Raw genomic sequence first — 13,258 nt, 5'->3', positions numbered from 1 at the left:
GTGGTGTAGGGGTAGCGTGCCTGCCTCTCACCCGGAGGCCCCGGGTTCGATTCCCGGCCAGGTCAGGGATTTTCACCTGGACCTGAGGGCTGGTTCGAGGTCCACTCAGCCTACGTGATTAGAATTGAGGAGCTATCTGACGGTGAGATAGCGGCCCCGGTCTAGAAAGCCAAGAATAACGGCCTAGAGGATTCGTCGTGCTGACCATACGACACCTCGTAATCTGCAGGCCTTCGGGCTGAGCAGCGGTCGCTTGGTAGGCCAAGGCCTTCCAAGGGCTGTAGTGCCATGGGGTTTGGTTTGGTTTGATTTTATTATAATTTTGTTTGTCCAGTAAATTTGGGAATAGCTTAAGTTATTTATTTTAAATATTAAGTACACGTGAACTCATGACATAGTTCAGTAAAGTATGGTAGTACTCAGTCTTATCTCGCAAACATATATTTTGCAACAACCCTCAACGATGTAAAAAGCGATTCTTGTACTCGCCTTGTATATGTGCATCATTCTTCATCATCATCAGGATCCAATAAACTCCTTTGATTTGTTTTCAACTTAAAAAAAATGTTCTCATTTAACTATACGGCACCCATCTTCTCCTACCCTTTACGCCGCTATATTATTTTATATATGATGCCCGCTTGATTATAAGCGACCCTGTTGATCTAACGCCGGTCACCCTATGGATAGGGGGTGGGTGCAGTACGGTTATTCTTGAGAGTTATCTCCGTAAATACATATGTATGGTGGCCACTACTCACCCTGAAAAAGTTACTTGGCATACCAGGAGTTCTTCTGGTTAAACGCCTAATGTCACCTAACCTGATTTCTGACTGAATATTTTCCATTATTTCAGTTACCGAAAGCGAAGTATCCACATTTCTTATTATATCGGGAGAGGTGGTTAAGAACTGAGGTATGTACGGCTCCAGACCTTGAGATTGGAAGAATTCGTGTGCTACTATTCTGTTTACCAAAACAAATGATCAGTTGCATGCGGTTTCGATATCTACCAATGGATTGTATACAAACTATATTATTTCTCTGGTCATCATTCTGTAGAGCACGCTGGGTGACAGAAGCAGTATAACGACGAGTGTCATCCTGTTGGAGAACAACCCCTTGAATACTGCGAATGAATTATTATACTTAGTATAAAAAAGCTTACTGAATGCTATTGGATGAAGTCCCTCTACTTGCTTAATACTCTCTATATCCAGATGGAGAATAGCTATTTGTTTTGGATAGGACATGCTGGAGGAGAATTTGGTTCATTTTGTCTCGAGCTTTCTAACCCTGGCTCTTGTTCAGACGATAATTACTAGGAGAGTCGGCATTCATAGCATCTTCAATATAGCGTTCGTTACCTACGGAAGCTCCTACCTCCTCATTAGTCACACTGGTTGGTATTTGGAACATAGTATCAGATAAACCTCAGCCGCTAATTTGTTTTACTAGCAGAAACCAGTTCGCCATTGAGAGAGCTCTTAAACATCTGTTTTCCTCCGGTCATATCCGAGTCTGTTATAACACTGTTCACTGGAACTTGAGTGTCTTTCAGAGCGGACATAGTACTTACACTGCCTGTGAAATAGCTGGTAAGGATGATGTAGGTTACAATGGGCTGTGTGAGGCCCGACTCCGCTAAATGTTAATAACTTGCTATATACTAATGGTATATACAAATTAAATATTATAACAAGATACACTGTTTTATAAACACTGTAGTATTCACTTGTATAACGCACTATTCCACTATGTATTCACTGCACGAACAGACGTTACCGGCTGAGTCAGGCAACCCGCACTCACTTATACCTCAAACCAGACTGTGAAAGTATCTCTTAACCGGCAATGATTTGAATTTTGAACCCACCTCATAGTCAGATGCCTCAACAAGGGAGTGCACTGCATGGTACTATACTGTGGGAAAGTGGCATCCAAACACCAATAATACATTAGTTTAGCGGAATACAATTTGGGTTATGCAATTGTCTAGGTAACATACACATTTGATTAATGTTTCACAGTCACCGGTTCAGACATGCGCGAGTAACATTGTGGTACAATATTAACCGATATAGTCGCCACGAATTTGAATGCAAACATGAAAATGTGCAGGCATTCTGTCGTACACGTGCCGTATGTTATATTTAGGGATGGAGTTCCACGCCTGTTGCACTTATTCGACTCAGCAACGGTTAATGCTGGTATTGGATGACGCTGGATTTGTCGTCACATAATATTCCATACGTGCTTAATGGGCGCAACGCCCGGCGATCTCGCAGGCCAAGGCAACTGGTCAACACTCTGTAGAGCACGTTGGGTGACAACAGTGATATGAGGACGGGATTTATCTTATTGGAGAACATCCCTTTGAATACTGCGAATGAATGGCAGCACAACTGGTCCAATCACCAGTCTGACGTACAAATCCGCTGTTAAAAGTTCTTGAGATAACGGCGACAGAGCGTATGCTCTCAAAGGAAATCGCTCCCCAGACCGTAACTCCTCGGGTATTTCCGGTATGTTGACGCCGCAGACACCTTCGTTCCAAGCGTTCACTTAGTCTCCCCCTTACCAACATACGGCCATCACTGGCACCAAGACAGAAATGGCTCTTGTCTGGAAAAACAACAGATCTCCACTCCGCCCTCCAATGAGCTCTAGCTTGACACCATTGAAGTAACAGATAGCAGGGATTCGGAGTTAGTGGCATGAACGCTAAAGGAACTGAAGTTCCAATGGCTGCTGCAGATGTAGTACGATCCATGGGGCGAATACGCTGCCATGCTTTTGAGCAAAATCATGGAAAGAACAGCCACTTTATTGTAGCCCTATTACACGTTCCACGCTCAAACTCACTAAGCTGCTGGAACTGCCTTCTTCGTATCATTAAAGGCATGTTTGACTCACACCTGCCTCACAACGTCAACATCGGCGATGACAAACATTCAGTAAGTGTGCAGCGCTTATTTAAAGCCAACCTGCTTTGCAAGATCATTGTGGCGCTACTAGCACCACGCTCCGTCGACTAGCGCGAAAATTAGAATAGGAGTAATTCAGACGTACAGACACGCCTCCCGAATTTCATTTATTTAGCACAACTCCTAATTGGTGTTGGGGTTCTATTTTTCGCCAGTGTATGTTGTATAGATATATTTGTTGCGTAATTATTAATACATCACTGACTCCGCTTGCCTTATGGCCATATCGAGAAATTTTCATCCAATGCATGAAAATAATTCATATTAAACGGTAATTGGTCCGAAAAAGGAAGAATGTACAAGAGTGCGCGAAACACTGGTGATTATGAATGTTGTTTCAAGGAGAAAACAATGGGGTTATCAGCCCCATTAAACACTGTAAGAATATGTGACACTCGATGATAAATTATTAACTTTACCGGCCATTAACGTGTCACTGCCAGCCCTGTGGTGTAGGGGTACCGTGTCTGCTTCTTCCCCAAATGCCTCGGGTTCGATTTCCGGTCAGGACAGGGAATTTTACCTGCCTTGAGGGCTGATTCGATGTTCATTCAGTCTACGGGGTTACAATCGAAGAGCTGTCTAACGTTGAAATAGTGGCCTGGTCTAGAAAGCCGTTGCCGAGATGATACGTCGGGTTGACCACGTGTCACCTCATAATGTTCAGGCCTTCGGGCTGAGCAGTATTCTTTGTTCGGCCAAATTACCAGCAAAGGAACAAGCATTGAGTATACACTCTATTTCATTTGTTGATAAATGTATTTGCCTTATTGTAGTACGTTTTTAATCTCGCGGTTTGTCGCCGTCGGGCAGTTAAAGAAGTACTTAGAAAATAAGATGGAGCTTCCAGAGTTTACACCGTTCAATGCCAAGCGCTCAGGTGTTTATTTTTTCGCTAATCATGAGATTATTCTAATTATTCAATCATGTAAATAATGACCAGAAATGTTACACTGTGCTAAAAACGCACGTATTTTTTCAATGACATCGAGTTTCTGCGAGGTACAGTAGATGCCAAATAATTAAGACAAAACTTTCTTTTCTACTTGTTCTTTCAGAATAGTGGTCCAGTCCTGCGGTGTAGGGGGCAACGCATCCGCCTGTCATCCTGCGGCCCCGGGTTCAATTCCCGGCCGGGTCTGGGTTTTTAAATTGTAATTATTAATATCCCTGGCCTGGGGACTGGGTGTTTGTGCCGTCCTGAACGTTCCTTTCCTCACATTAAACACTCAACACTTACACGCAGGTTCCTATCTTATGGTGAAAGTAGTGGCAAAGATCTACAGAGGTCGACGCCACCAACAAATACCTTTCAAGTAAAATATAAAAAATTCGAAATAGAAATAAGATTTTCACGTGAAGGATGCTGTCGCCAGATAGCGAGACAGTTAATTAATCTAGAAACCAAAATGAATTCAGTTCTTGGATTAAATACAATATCGAAACCTTGAATATATCGTAGAAAATGCTTAAACTCAGGATTATAGTATTTTACAGATATTCATTTTGTAGTCAGATAGAGAACATCAATTGAATTGGTAGGAGCTAAAGCGTAATAAGTCACAATATGTCTTTTTTATTTTTCTAAGCGAAACATATAACTAATGTGATGCGCTTCGAACGGTGAAAGAAAGAAACAAGTCAGACTTCTCCCTCTTGCTTGAATCATATATCATGAATTGTTATACGGTGGAAGAAAGAACTAACTTTTTGAATTGATTCCTTATAGCGCCGTATCTTGAATCTGATGTTGGCACCAGTGACATGCACGACCTTCATTTCTTTCTCTGCAACTCCTCGGCAATTTCGAGCTAAAATATTGTCATTGTTTACATTGATAAAACGTGGAAGATAGGTTTGTCATTTCACACGACGCTTCCCATAAAACGAAAATAAAACGTGCTATAGTGAAAGGTTTAAAATACACAAATCATAGTGAAAATGTTGGTAATAAAAAGACAATAAGAGACGACTGCAGGTAAGTAGTTTGGTTAGTTTATCACGCCATGGTTTGTCACTAAGGCACATTTCCTGTGATGAATACAGTGCACTTTTTCAGCATGGTTAGTATTTTTACGAAGCTTGTTTCCAGATGTCGGAGGAAATGTTTCCAAACTGTAGGTGATGATATGAAAAATAGTATTTTCACGACCTTTCACAATATGCCAGACAAAAGCACGCAAGATGTATACTTACAAGGTCTCATCAAAGCGGTGCAAGTTAAACAGCGCAGACCTAGGGTAAAAGATGGCCTACAAGAAAACAGACGCATTGCAAGTTTTCAATATTTTGTTATGGATAGGGCGTTTAGGACAATGTCGTCAAGCTTTCTGTACCTTACACGCTATAGGAACAAAACGAGTGTTTAATTTGACACGACGTCTGCTTAGGGGTGAACAACCGATAAACAAGAGGGGCAGAACACCAGCTGTGAACAAGATTCCTGCAAATGTGACTCAGAGCATTGATGAGCACATTAGATCATTCCCGGTGAAATATTCGCATTATGCTGGGAAAGAAACGCAATACTTAGATGCCAGATTAGATGCTAAACAAATGCATGGAATAATAATAATTTATTTAATGCGCACAATGTGCAAAGAATTCATATACAAAATATTAATCTTCGTTACAAAATTTCACCAGTGATTCCGATCGCTGTTTACAACTTAAAACATGGTACCTAATACAGTGTGCACCACATCTTGAACATACACAGTTCAAACCTGGTTCATGATAATGCTTTATATTACATAGTTTATAACGGAACCCATATCCGACTCGTTGGCTGAATGGTCAGCGTTCAGAGGGTCCCGGGTTCGATTCCCGGCCGGGTCGGGGATTTTAACCTTAATTGGTCAATTCCAATGGCCCGGGGGCTGGGTGTTTGTGCTGTCCCCAACATCCCTGCAACTCACACACCACACATAACACTATCCTCCACTACAATAACACGCAGTTACCTATACATGGCAGATGCCGCCCACCCTCATCGGAGGGTCTGCCTTACAAGGGCTGCACTCGGCTAGAAATAGCCACACGAAATTATTAAATGGAACCCATGAACGGAGAACCTTGTCAGCAAGTGTCGCAGTTCATATCCACCTTGAACCCACTCGCGATTTAGCATGGCATCGGTAGAGTAGAAATCTTCCCAGATGTCAGCCTTCTTCGATCGTAGGTCTCGAAGGATGTATATAAGGTGTTGTTTCTGGAAGTAACAACTGTAGCCTTAGCTATTCCACATAAAATCCCTCTCTGCATAGCTCATACACGAGTCGGGAAGGAGAAGTTTGCCTTCAACTTCTCGATTTTATCTGTTTCATACTCAAATGTTCCCAAATGTTTTCCAAGCCATATGTTGCTATAGGGCTGATTTTTAGATGACAGAGTTTTATGGCTGTTTCTGAAGACAAGTTTCTCAGATGCTTAATGTCAGATATTGCTTTCATAGATGCATTTAGACGGTCCATGAGATGGAGGGTGAAAACATTACCTTGGGTTTGAAAAATTACACCCAAGTATTTAAAATGCTTTACGGACTTAAGTTCTTGGTCTCCATAAAAGAAGGTTCCTTGAGGCCCCCCCTCTTCTAAACGTCATGGAAACTGTTTTTTCTACATTCAGTTTGAGCTCATTTTTATTTAACCAACCTACTATTTGGTTGAATGATTCCTGGAGTTCTTTCTCTGACGTTGATGTTATTAACAAATGCATGAAATGTACTGCACTACACACCCAGAAACTAAAGTCAAATATGATCTTTACAGGCAGTACTTCCGTGATACTTTTAATTACCGTTTCGGAAGACCGCAAATAGACACATGTTCTTTATGTAAAGAGCTTAATGCTAAAATAAGGAGTCCTCACTTAAATGACAACGTTAAATTACCAGCCAAAGCAGAGTTGGAAGTACATCTTCGCCGGATTCGGAAGTTTTACAGTTCCCTACTCAGCATGAAGACTTTATGTAATGTAAACAATGGATATGTGCTTTGGCTTTCGATTTCATGCAGAATCTTCCACTCCCTAATATTCCTGTGCAAGATATATTCTATCTGCGGCAACTCTGGGTGAATATTTTCAATGTGCATGATATCAAGAAGGACAAATCTGTAATTTACCTGTATCATGAAGGGGACGGGAAAAAGGGTGCAAATGAAGTTTGTTCATTCCTGCCGCATTACTTTTAAATTATGTGCCCAAACATATTAAACATGTCAACTTATTCTCTGATGGCTGCCCAGGCCAGAACAAGAACCACACGATGATCAGAATGTGCATGGCCTTGACAGCCAATGGGAGATTCCAATCCATTGTCCATAGATTTCCTGAGCGCGGGCATTCGTTTTTCCCGTGAGACAGGAATTTTGGAGTATTCAAAAAGAAGATTAAAAAAGTGATCGTATTTACACTCCAATGGAATACGTAGAGATATTAGCAAATAGCAAGAAAAACATTGAAGTTCATATGGTGAAAACCAAAAGAAATACTTAATTTCCATAACTGGTGCCCGCTCTTCTTTAAGAAAACTGTACCGTCTGTGCAAACTAAAAATCTGCAGAGAAACCAGAAACAGCAATTCACACCAGCAATCTTTAAACAGTTTACGTATAAAACTGCAAAAGTAGGGGCAGTTGAAGCAGCAATCTACATCAACTCTCACGTTAAACATACTGTATATTCTTCTTAGGGAAACCAAAACTTTCTTCAGGGATAACTATGCAAAACATCAAAGTCCATGATGATAAAATTCCCATTAATGCAAACAAACTTGACGACATAAAATAGGTGGTGAAATATGTTAGCCATGATGCTAGATTCTTCTATGATGAACTATTGGAAAGGCCAAGACCGGTGTACTCGACAGAATTGCATAAATAGTTGTTGAGTATGGCATCCAAGTAGTGACAGTGCATTATACAGTGTCTGTATTGTCATAAACATCATTCAAGACTAAATCTACATTACATAATATTTTCGAATATCCATCTCAATGGTCATTTAATTTATACAGAGCTAACAGGCATTACGTCCGAAAATTGTTATTGTTTATTTCTCAACTGAATATAGTAATTTACTGTCAACGTTTGTGTCAGTGAAGTGTCCTTTCATTATCTATAACATAGAAATCTTCTGATACAAATATATAAAACAGTTTAAACAGTGGAAAAGTTGTAAAAACTGACTTATTACCCTTTAGCTCCGACCGATTCAATTCGGATAGATACATGCATGTTAGCAATATTTAATAGCATTCACCTTACCTTTGTTTTGCTGTCTTAAAGCCGTATCTCTCGGAGAGGAAGGACTTGGGCAGGGACAGTGATCGTTGTTGAGAATCCAACACTTTGTACCGGTCCTCTGGTTCAGCTGGAGCACTGCCTGGACGCGACACTAAAACCTCACGTTCCCCAGACATCGCACGAACTGGGGACTTGGACATTGCCGACGCGTCCTCCAAAGGGGTAGATGTTCCGGAGCTCTTTTGTGTGCGTGGACTCTTCGTAACAGTACGGTCCGACGTTGTTACCCACACATCACTCGACGATGAGGACGAAGAGGAACCTCCAACCGCGGACGGTGACCTACTGTTCACCACACTAGCTACAACAGGAGACACTTTACGTTCTTTCGGCACACACGGAAATTCTTCCTCGAAATCTAACGACACTCCATTACTACGAAGTAGACCTATACTGTACGCTACTGCCGCTGCTGCTTCGCGTTCACGTTTACGTTCAAGCTCATGATCCATCGACGAACTAGCAGAAGAAGATGTATCCAGACCAGCTTTCAGCCTCTCCGCAGTGGCTGCGACTAGAACAGGACGCCTGGGAATTCCAGTGTGAGAACAGGGCTGTTCCCCATTTCTCCATTTTGACTTCTTTTCATCCGCTTCGATAGATGACATTCTATCTTTAAGGGTTACCCCGTTGAATATAGTTGGATGTTTACGTGACATGGTTAGGTCGTATTCATCAACTCGTTCCAAGGACGCTGGTGACGATCTGGTAGATGGGCCGTTGCTACGATCTCCAGAACGACGCCCTTTCTCTTCATCGTGCAGTCTCCTCGTACCATTTCGTCCTCGTTGGCTTTGTGAGTTAGTCGTTGGATAACTTTGCGACAACCTCATATTAGTGGACGAGGATGGTGGAAGTTTGGACGAAGATGATGGGGAAGGTGTTGATGATTTGCTGTGTCCCGAGGGCGGATAAAGAGTATCACGATGGGCACAGTGAGGCCAGAAATCACAAGTGTTAGGATTACAAGGGTTCACCTCAGGACTGGGACAGAATGGCTGATGGGAAGAAGCCATTGTTGGAGTTGTTGCTCCGCGCTGCAGGACTCTTTGCCGTTGTTGCTGCTTGTTCTTGCCTCGAGAGACGAAGAAAACGTTGAAGGCAGGCTCAACAGCATTCTCCTTGCTCTTACGGCGCTCGTCAGCCACTTCGCGGTCTCTGTCGCGCTCATGGTACCGATGCATGAGCAGGGCTCTAGCAGCTGCTCGGCTGCGGGTGCTATGCAGGTACTCTGTCACAACTCGTGCTTCTTCCTCTGCTTCCCAACGCAGCTCATCCTCATAACGAGTCTCCTCCGAGTGCGTCTTCCCTAGAAACAGAAGTTAACAAATAGGATAAGCACAGGAATCCACATGAAACGAGAATCTGAGCTTTCGGAGAACGATACTAATAGTGTCAAAAGAAGGCCCTGAATTTACAGGCTCACAGTATAGTTACGAATATGATGAGTAAACATTACAGATTTTATGAAGAATCTCTACCATAATATTAGTATTGTTCCGTTCCTGATAATATACAGAAATTCACTCAATTTTTAATAATAGCTTACTAAATATAAAACTAATCTAAGCTCTTTCACGAAATGAGAGAAAAAAGGAATTCAATGAGTTTCAGAGCTATAGAATTAAGCATTATACTCTTCATGCACCATGGAACACTTTTGAATAAGGAACATATTACAAGTTAACTTTAAATGATACTTCAATAACTCTATGAAATAATAATAATAATAATAATAATAATAATAATAATAATAATAATAATAATAATTTTAAGGGACTCGAAGTTATCGGCACATTTTTATTTTTCGCTGGAGTGTCTTAACGTGATGAAACCCATGATGTGGAGTTGTCACACGTAATTGTCCTCAAATACCGTCCTTAGTTAAGATCGAACTCACGCTTTTGGAAACAGAAGGATGACTACCTGACAGCTCCATTGAAGTTAGCTCCAGAAATGAGCAAGTCATTAGTTAGTTAGTTTTTTGAAACTAGAAGGCCAATAAAGATACATATGAATGCCTTATGCCTTTCAGTGTTCAGTCAGCAAACCTCTGCAAATTTACTTAAGGTATTCAAAATCCTCTAACTAGCTCTGTGGCCTCGTTTATCCCAGGTGGCAGATTCCCTATCAGTTATTTATCTAGTCTTGTCGTAAATGATTTCAAAGAAGTTGTACATTTATTTAATGTTTCTCTTGGTAAATTTTTCCAATCACTAATTCCTCTACCCGTAAATGAATGTTTGGCCTATTTTGTCGTCTTGAATTCGACCGCACCTTCATATTATCTTTCTTGCTTTTAAATGCATCTTTCAAGTTTATTCATCTAATGATATCAATCATTCCATGCCATCTCTCCAATGACAGCATGGAACATAACGCTTAGTTAAGCAGCTCGTCTCCTTACTCCCTAGTCTCTCCATACAAAGTTTCCAACATTGTCATAACATTATTATTGTGCCGGAAATCACCCAGAACAAATGTTTCTGCTTTCCTTTTGATCTTCCCTAGTTCTTAAAAAAAAGTATTCCTGATTAAGGTTCCCACATAACGGAACCATATTAAAATTGGAGTCTTACCAGAGACTTACATGACCTCTCCTTTACATCCTTACTACAACCCCTAAATACGTTATTAACCAAATGAAGAGTTTTGATAATTCCAAGAGCTCATTCCTGTGATTTGGATTCTCTCGTTACGGCCTTCCCACTGGGCAAATATTTTAGTTAATGGCAATATCGTTGTCAGTTACTCCATGTTTATGTACAGTTAGTTTTGGGATCAATTAATTCATACTCAAAAATCATTCTACCGTGAGTACTTCTTACTTTAAATAATTTAATCCTTTTTCATAGTTATTACATGGCGGAATGGTCAGTCAGCAGCCTTGGTTGCAGAGTCCCTGATTTTATTTCATGTCAGGCTCGGTGATCCCTTCGTAAAGACAAAACAAGTCACACTAGTAACTACTATAGAGGCATGCAATAGTAAGTAACCTGCATATATCTACATATGACTGGCGTCAGGAAGGGCATCTGAACGTAAAACTGGACCAAATTGAAATGTAGCGCAAAATAACTGGGAAACGGCCAGAGAAAACAAGATGCCAGTTACGTTTGCACTAAGATAAGTTTTTAAAAATTTCAACTTGTGTTAGTTTTGAATGATTGTGTCATCGCGATCACACGTAAAATTTACGTAAAATCAGTACCACAGGCAGGCGACTTTTAATTAAAAAGAGAGTCGTAAAACACCGTGATTGGTATCACGATGGTGGTGGTGAGGGTGGTTGTCATATTAAGGGAAAAGCGAACGTGATTATCAACTCCAATTCGAACCACGGTCACTCAAATGAAAAGTCATTGACGATGTCACTCGGCTATAACTGTGGCAGTGAAATTATATGAACTGTTGTACACACAGCAGACGTACTGTAAGAATTCGAAACTTCACTTTTACTGTTAACCATATCCATTAAGACGATGTGAACAACAAATTGCACATGTTAATCACAAATTTTACTCTCCGATGACTAGAATATTACACCAATGCCATTCATCAATACAACACGTGGACATCATTATTGTTTTAGAACGTAAATAGTGCCCTGGCATGTGGCATTTTATAGTGCAATGCAATTGCCAGTCTCGAAAGAATAGCACCTGAGGCAATGTACAGCACAGTACAGTACAATACAGTACAGCAGAAGTTATGATGTTCTGGTCTGATCCAAAACGTAGGAGGTAAACTGATTTATTGAACATCTCTCTAAGAATTACTACTTCATAGGATTGTTTGTAAATACAAAATAATTAAAAAACTCTTAGGCGTTTACCTTCTTTTTTTACAATCTTCAGTTGTTCGTCATCCATTTCAGGGACTAGGACATACTGTTTCATAAAATCTGTTATAATATGGATGACTAAGAAGGCCAACTGGTTACGTATTTAAGGTTGAAATTTAAAAATGCTTACATTCAGATGGTTTACTGACATTTTGAACGATCCTTCCCCAGAACAACATATTCGCAGGTGAGGACTCATAAGGCCGATAATTAGTAATAACAATAATAATAATAATAATAATAATAATAATAATAATAATAATAATAATAATAATAATAATTGTACCGGGAGGTACACCTCATCTCCGTGCATTCAAAATTAGCACCTAAAGGAACTCCTCTATCAATCAGAACTGAAACTAATAACACAACAAGTTGGAACTTTAATCAGAAGATGTCTCCACTGAAATATTAAGTAATTTTGCTATTGTGCAGTTTCCTAAAGTGACTGAATTTCTCCTTGTTTTGTTTTGATACACATCAAGAAGTTTGGACATTTTTCTACAGATGACACTACCAAAAACTATGATCATGCACCCTGGTGCAAGGTGTAAGAACTTATAACTTAAATAAGTTTTGTATTCCTAGGTTTTCATAACTGATCTATGTTCATTTATTTTTGGGTTGGCAACTCTCCTTTTTCTTTCCGCCCGTTTTAAATCTGGCCAATCAAAAATTCCTGTAATTAATTTTCAACCTATCACCGGCTTCTTGTTCGCTTCTGAGTGTAATTTTGAGATTGACCAATTAAATTTAGAGGGTGTGGCTGGTTTAGTCTTGAATGATCTCGAACCTTCCCTGAGAGTTTATAACTGCGGCTTTTCACGTTTCTTGGCCAATTGATCGTCGTCTATCTGAGTGTGTGTGTTCAAACAGGAGGCGGGCGGCCTCTTTCGTCGGCAGCAGAACATCTATAAGGTAATGGCCACATAAATTACATCTTTCTTGTGGTAGCTACCTCCGCAGCTTAATCCGAGGGGAAAGGTCTGTAACCTACTTTTCTAAAATGTAAATCTTCTAATGTAATGTAAAAATTTCATGAATCTTTAATTGTAAATCGGGGATAGAGAGTGAGCCACCCTCTCGAGCTCCCCTTCATCTTGGTTTGAGGTGACTACGTT

At 40.5% G+C, this 13,258-nt stretch overlaps 1 protein-coding gene across 1 annotated transcript in view; it reads right to left on the bottom strand.

Moving 5' to 3' along the window:
- Positions 1 to 8,250: 8,250 nt before the first annotated feature.
- LOC136858735 (serine-rich adhesin for platelets) overlaps positions 8,251 to 13,258 on the bottom strand; it is a 274,358-nt gene continuing 269,350 nt past the window's right edge. The window contains exon 5 of the mRNA XM_068225735.1: positions 8,251 to 9,602. Within this exon, the coding sequence (XP_068081836.1) occupies positions 8,251 to 9,602 (1,352 nt within the window). The remainder of the gene's footprint in view (positions 9,603 to 13,258) is intronic.

This window comes from Anabrus simplex, chromosome 1, assembly GCF_040414725.1.
Source record: "Anabrus simplex isolate iqAnaSimp1 chromosome 1, ASM4041472v1, whole genome shotgun sequence".
NCBI classification, from domain to species: domain Eukaryota; kingdom Metazoa; phylum Arthropoda; class Insecta; order Orthoptera; family Tettigoniidae; genus Anabrus; species Anabrus simplex.
Note: the sequence above shows the minus strand (reverse complement) of the source record. Positions and strands in the feature narration are given on the sequence as shown.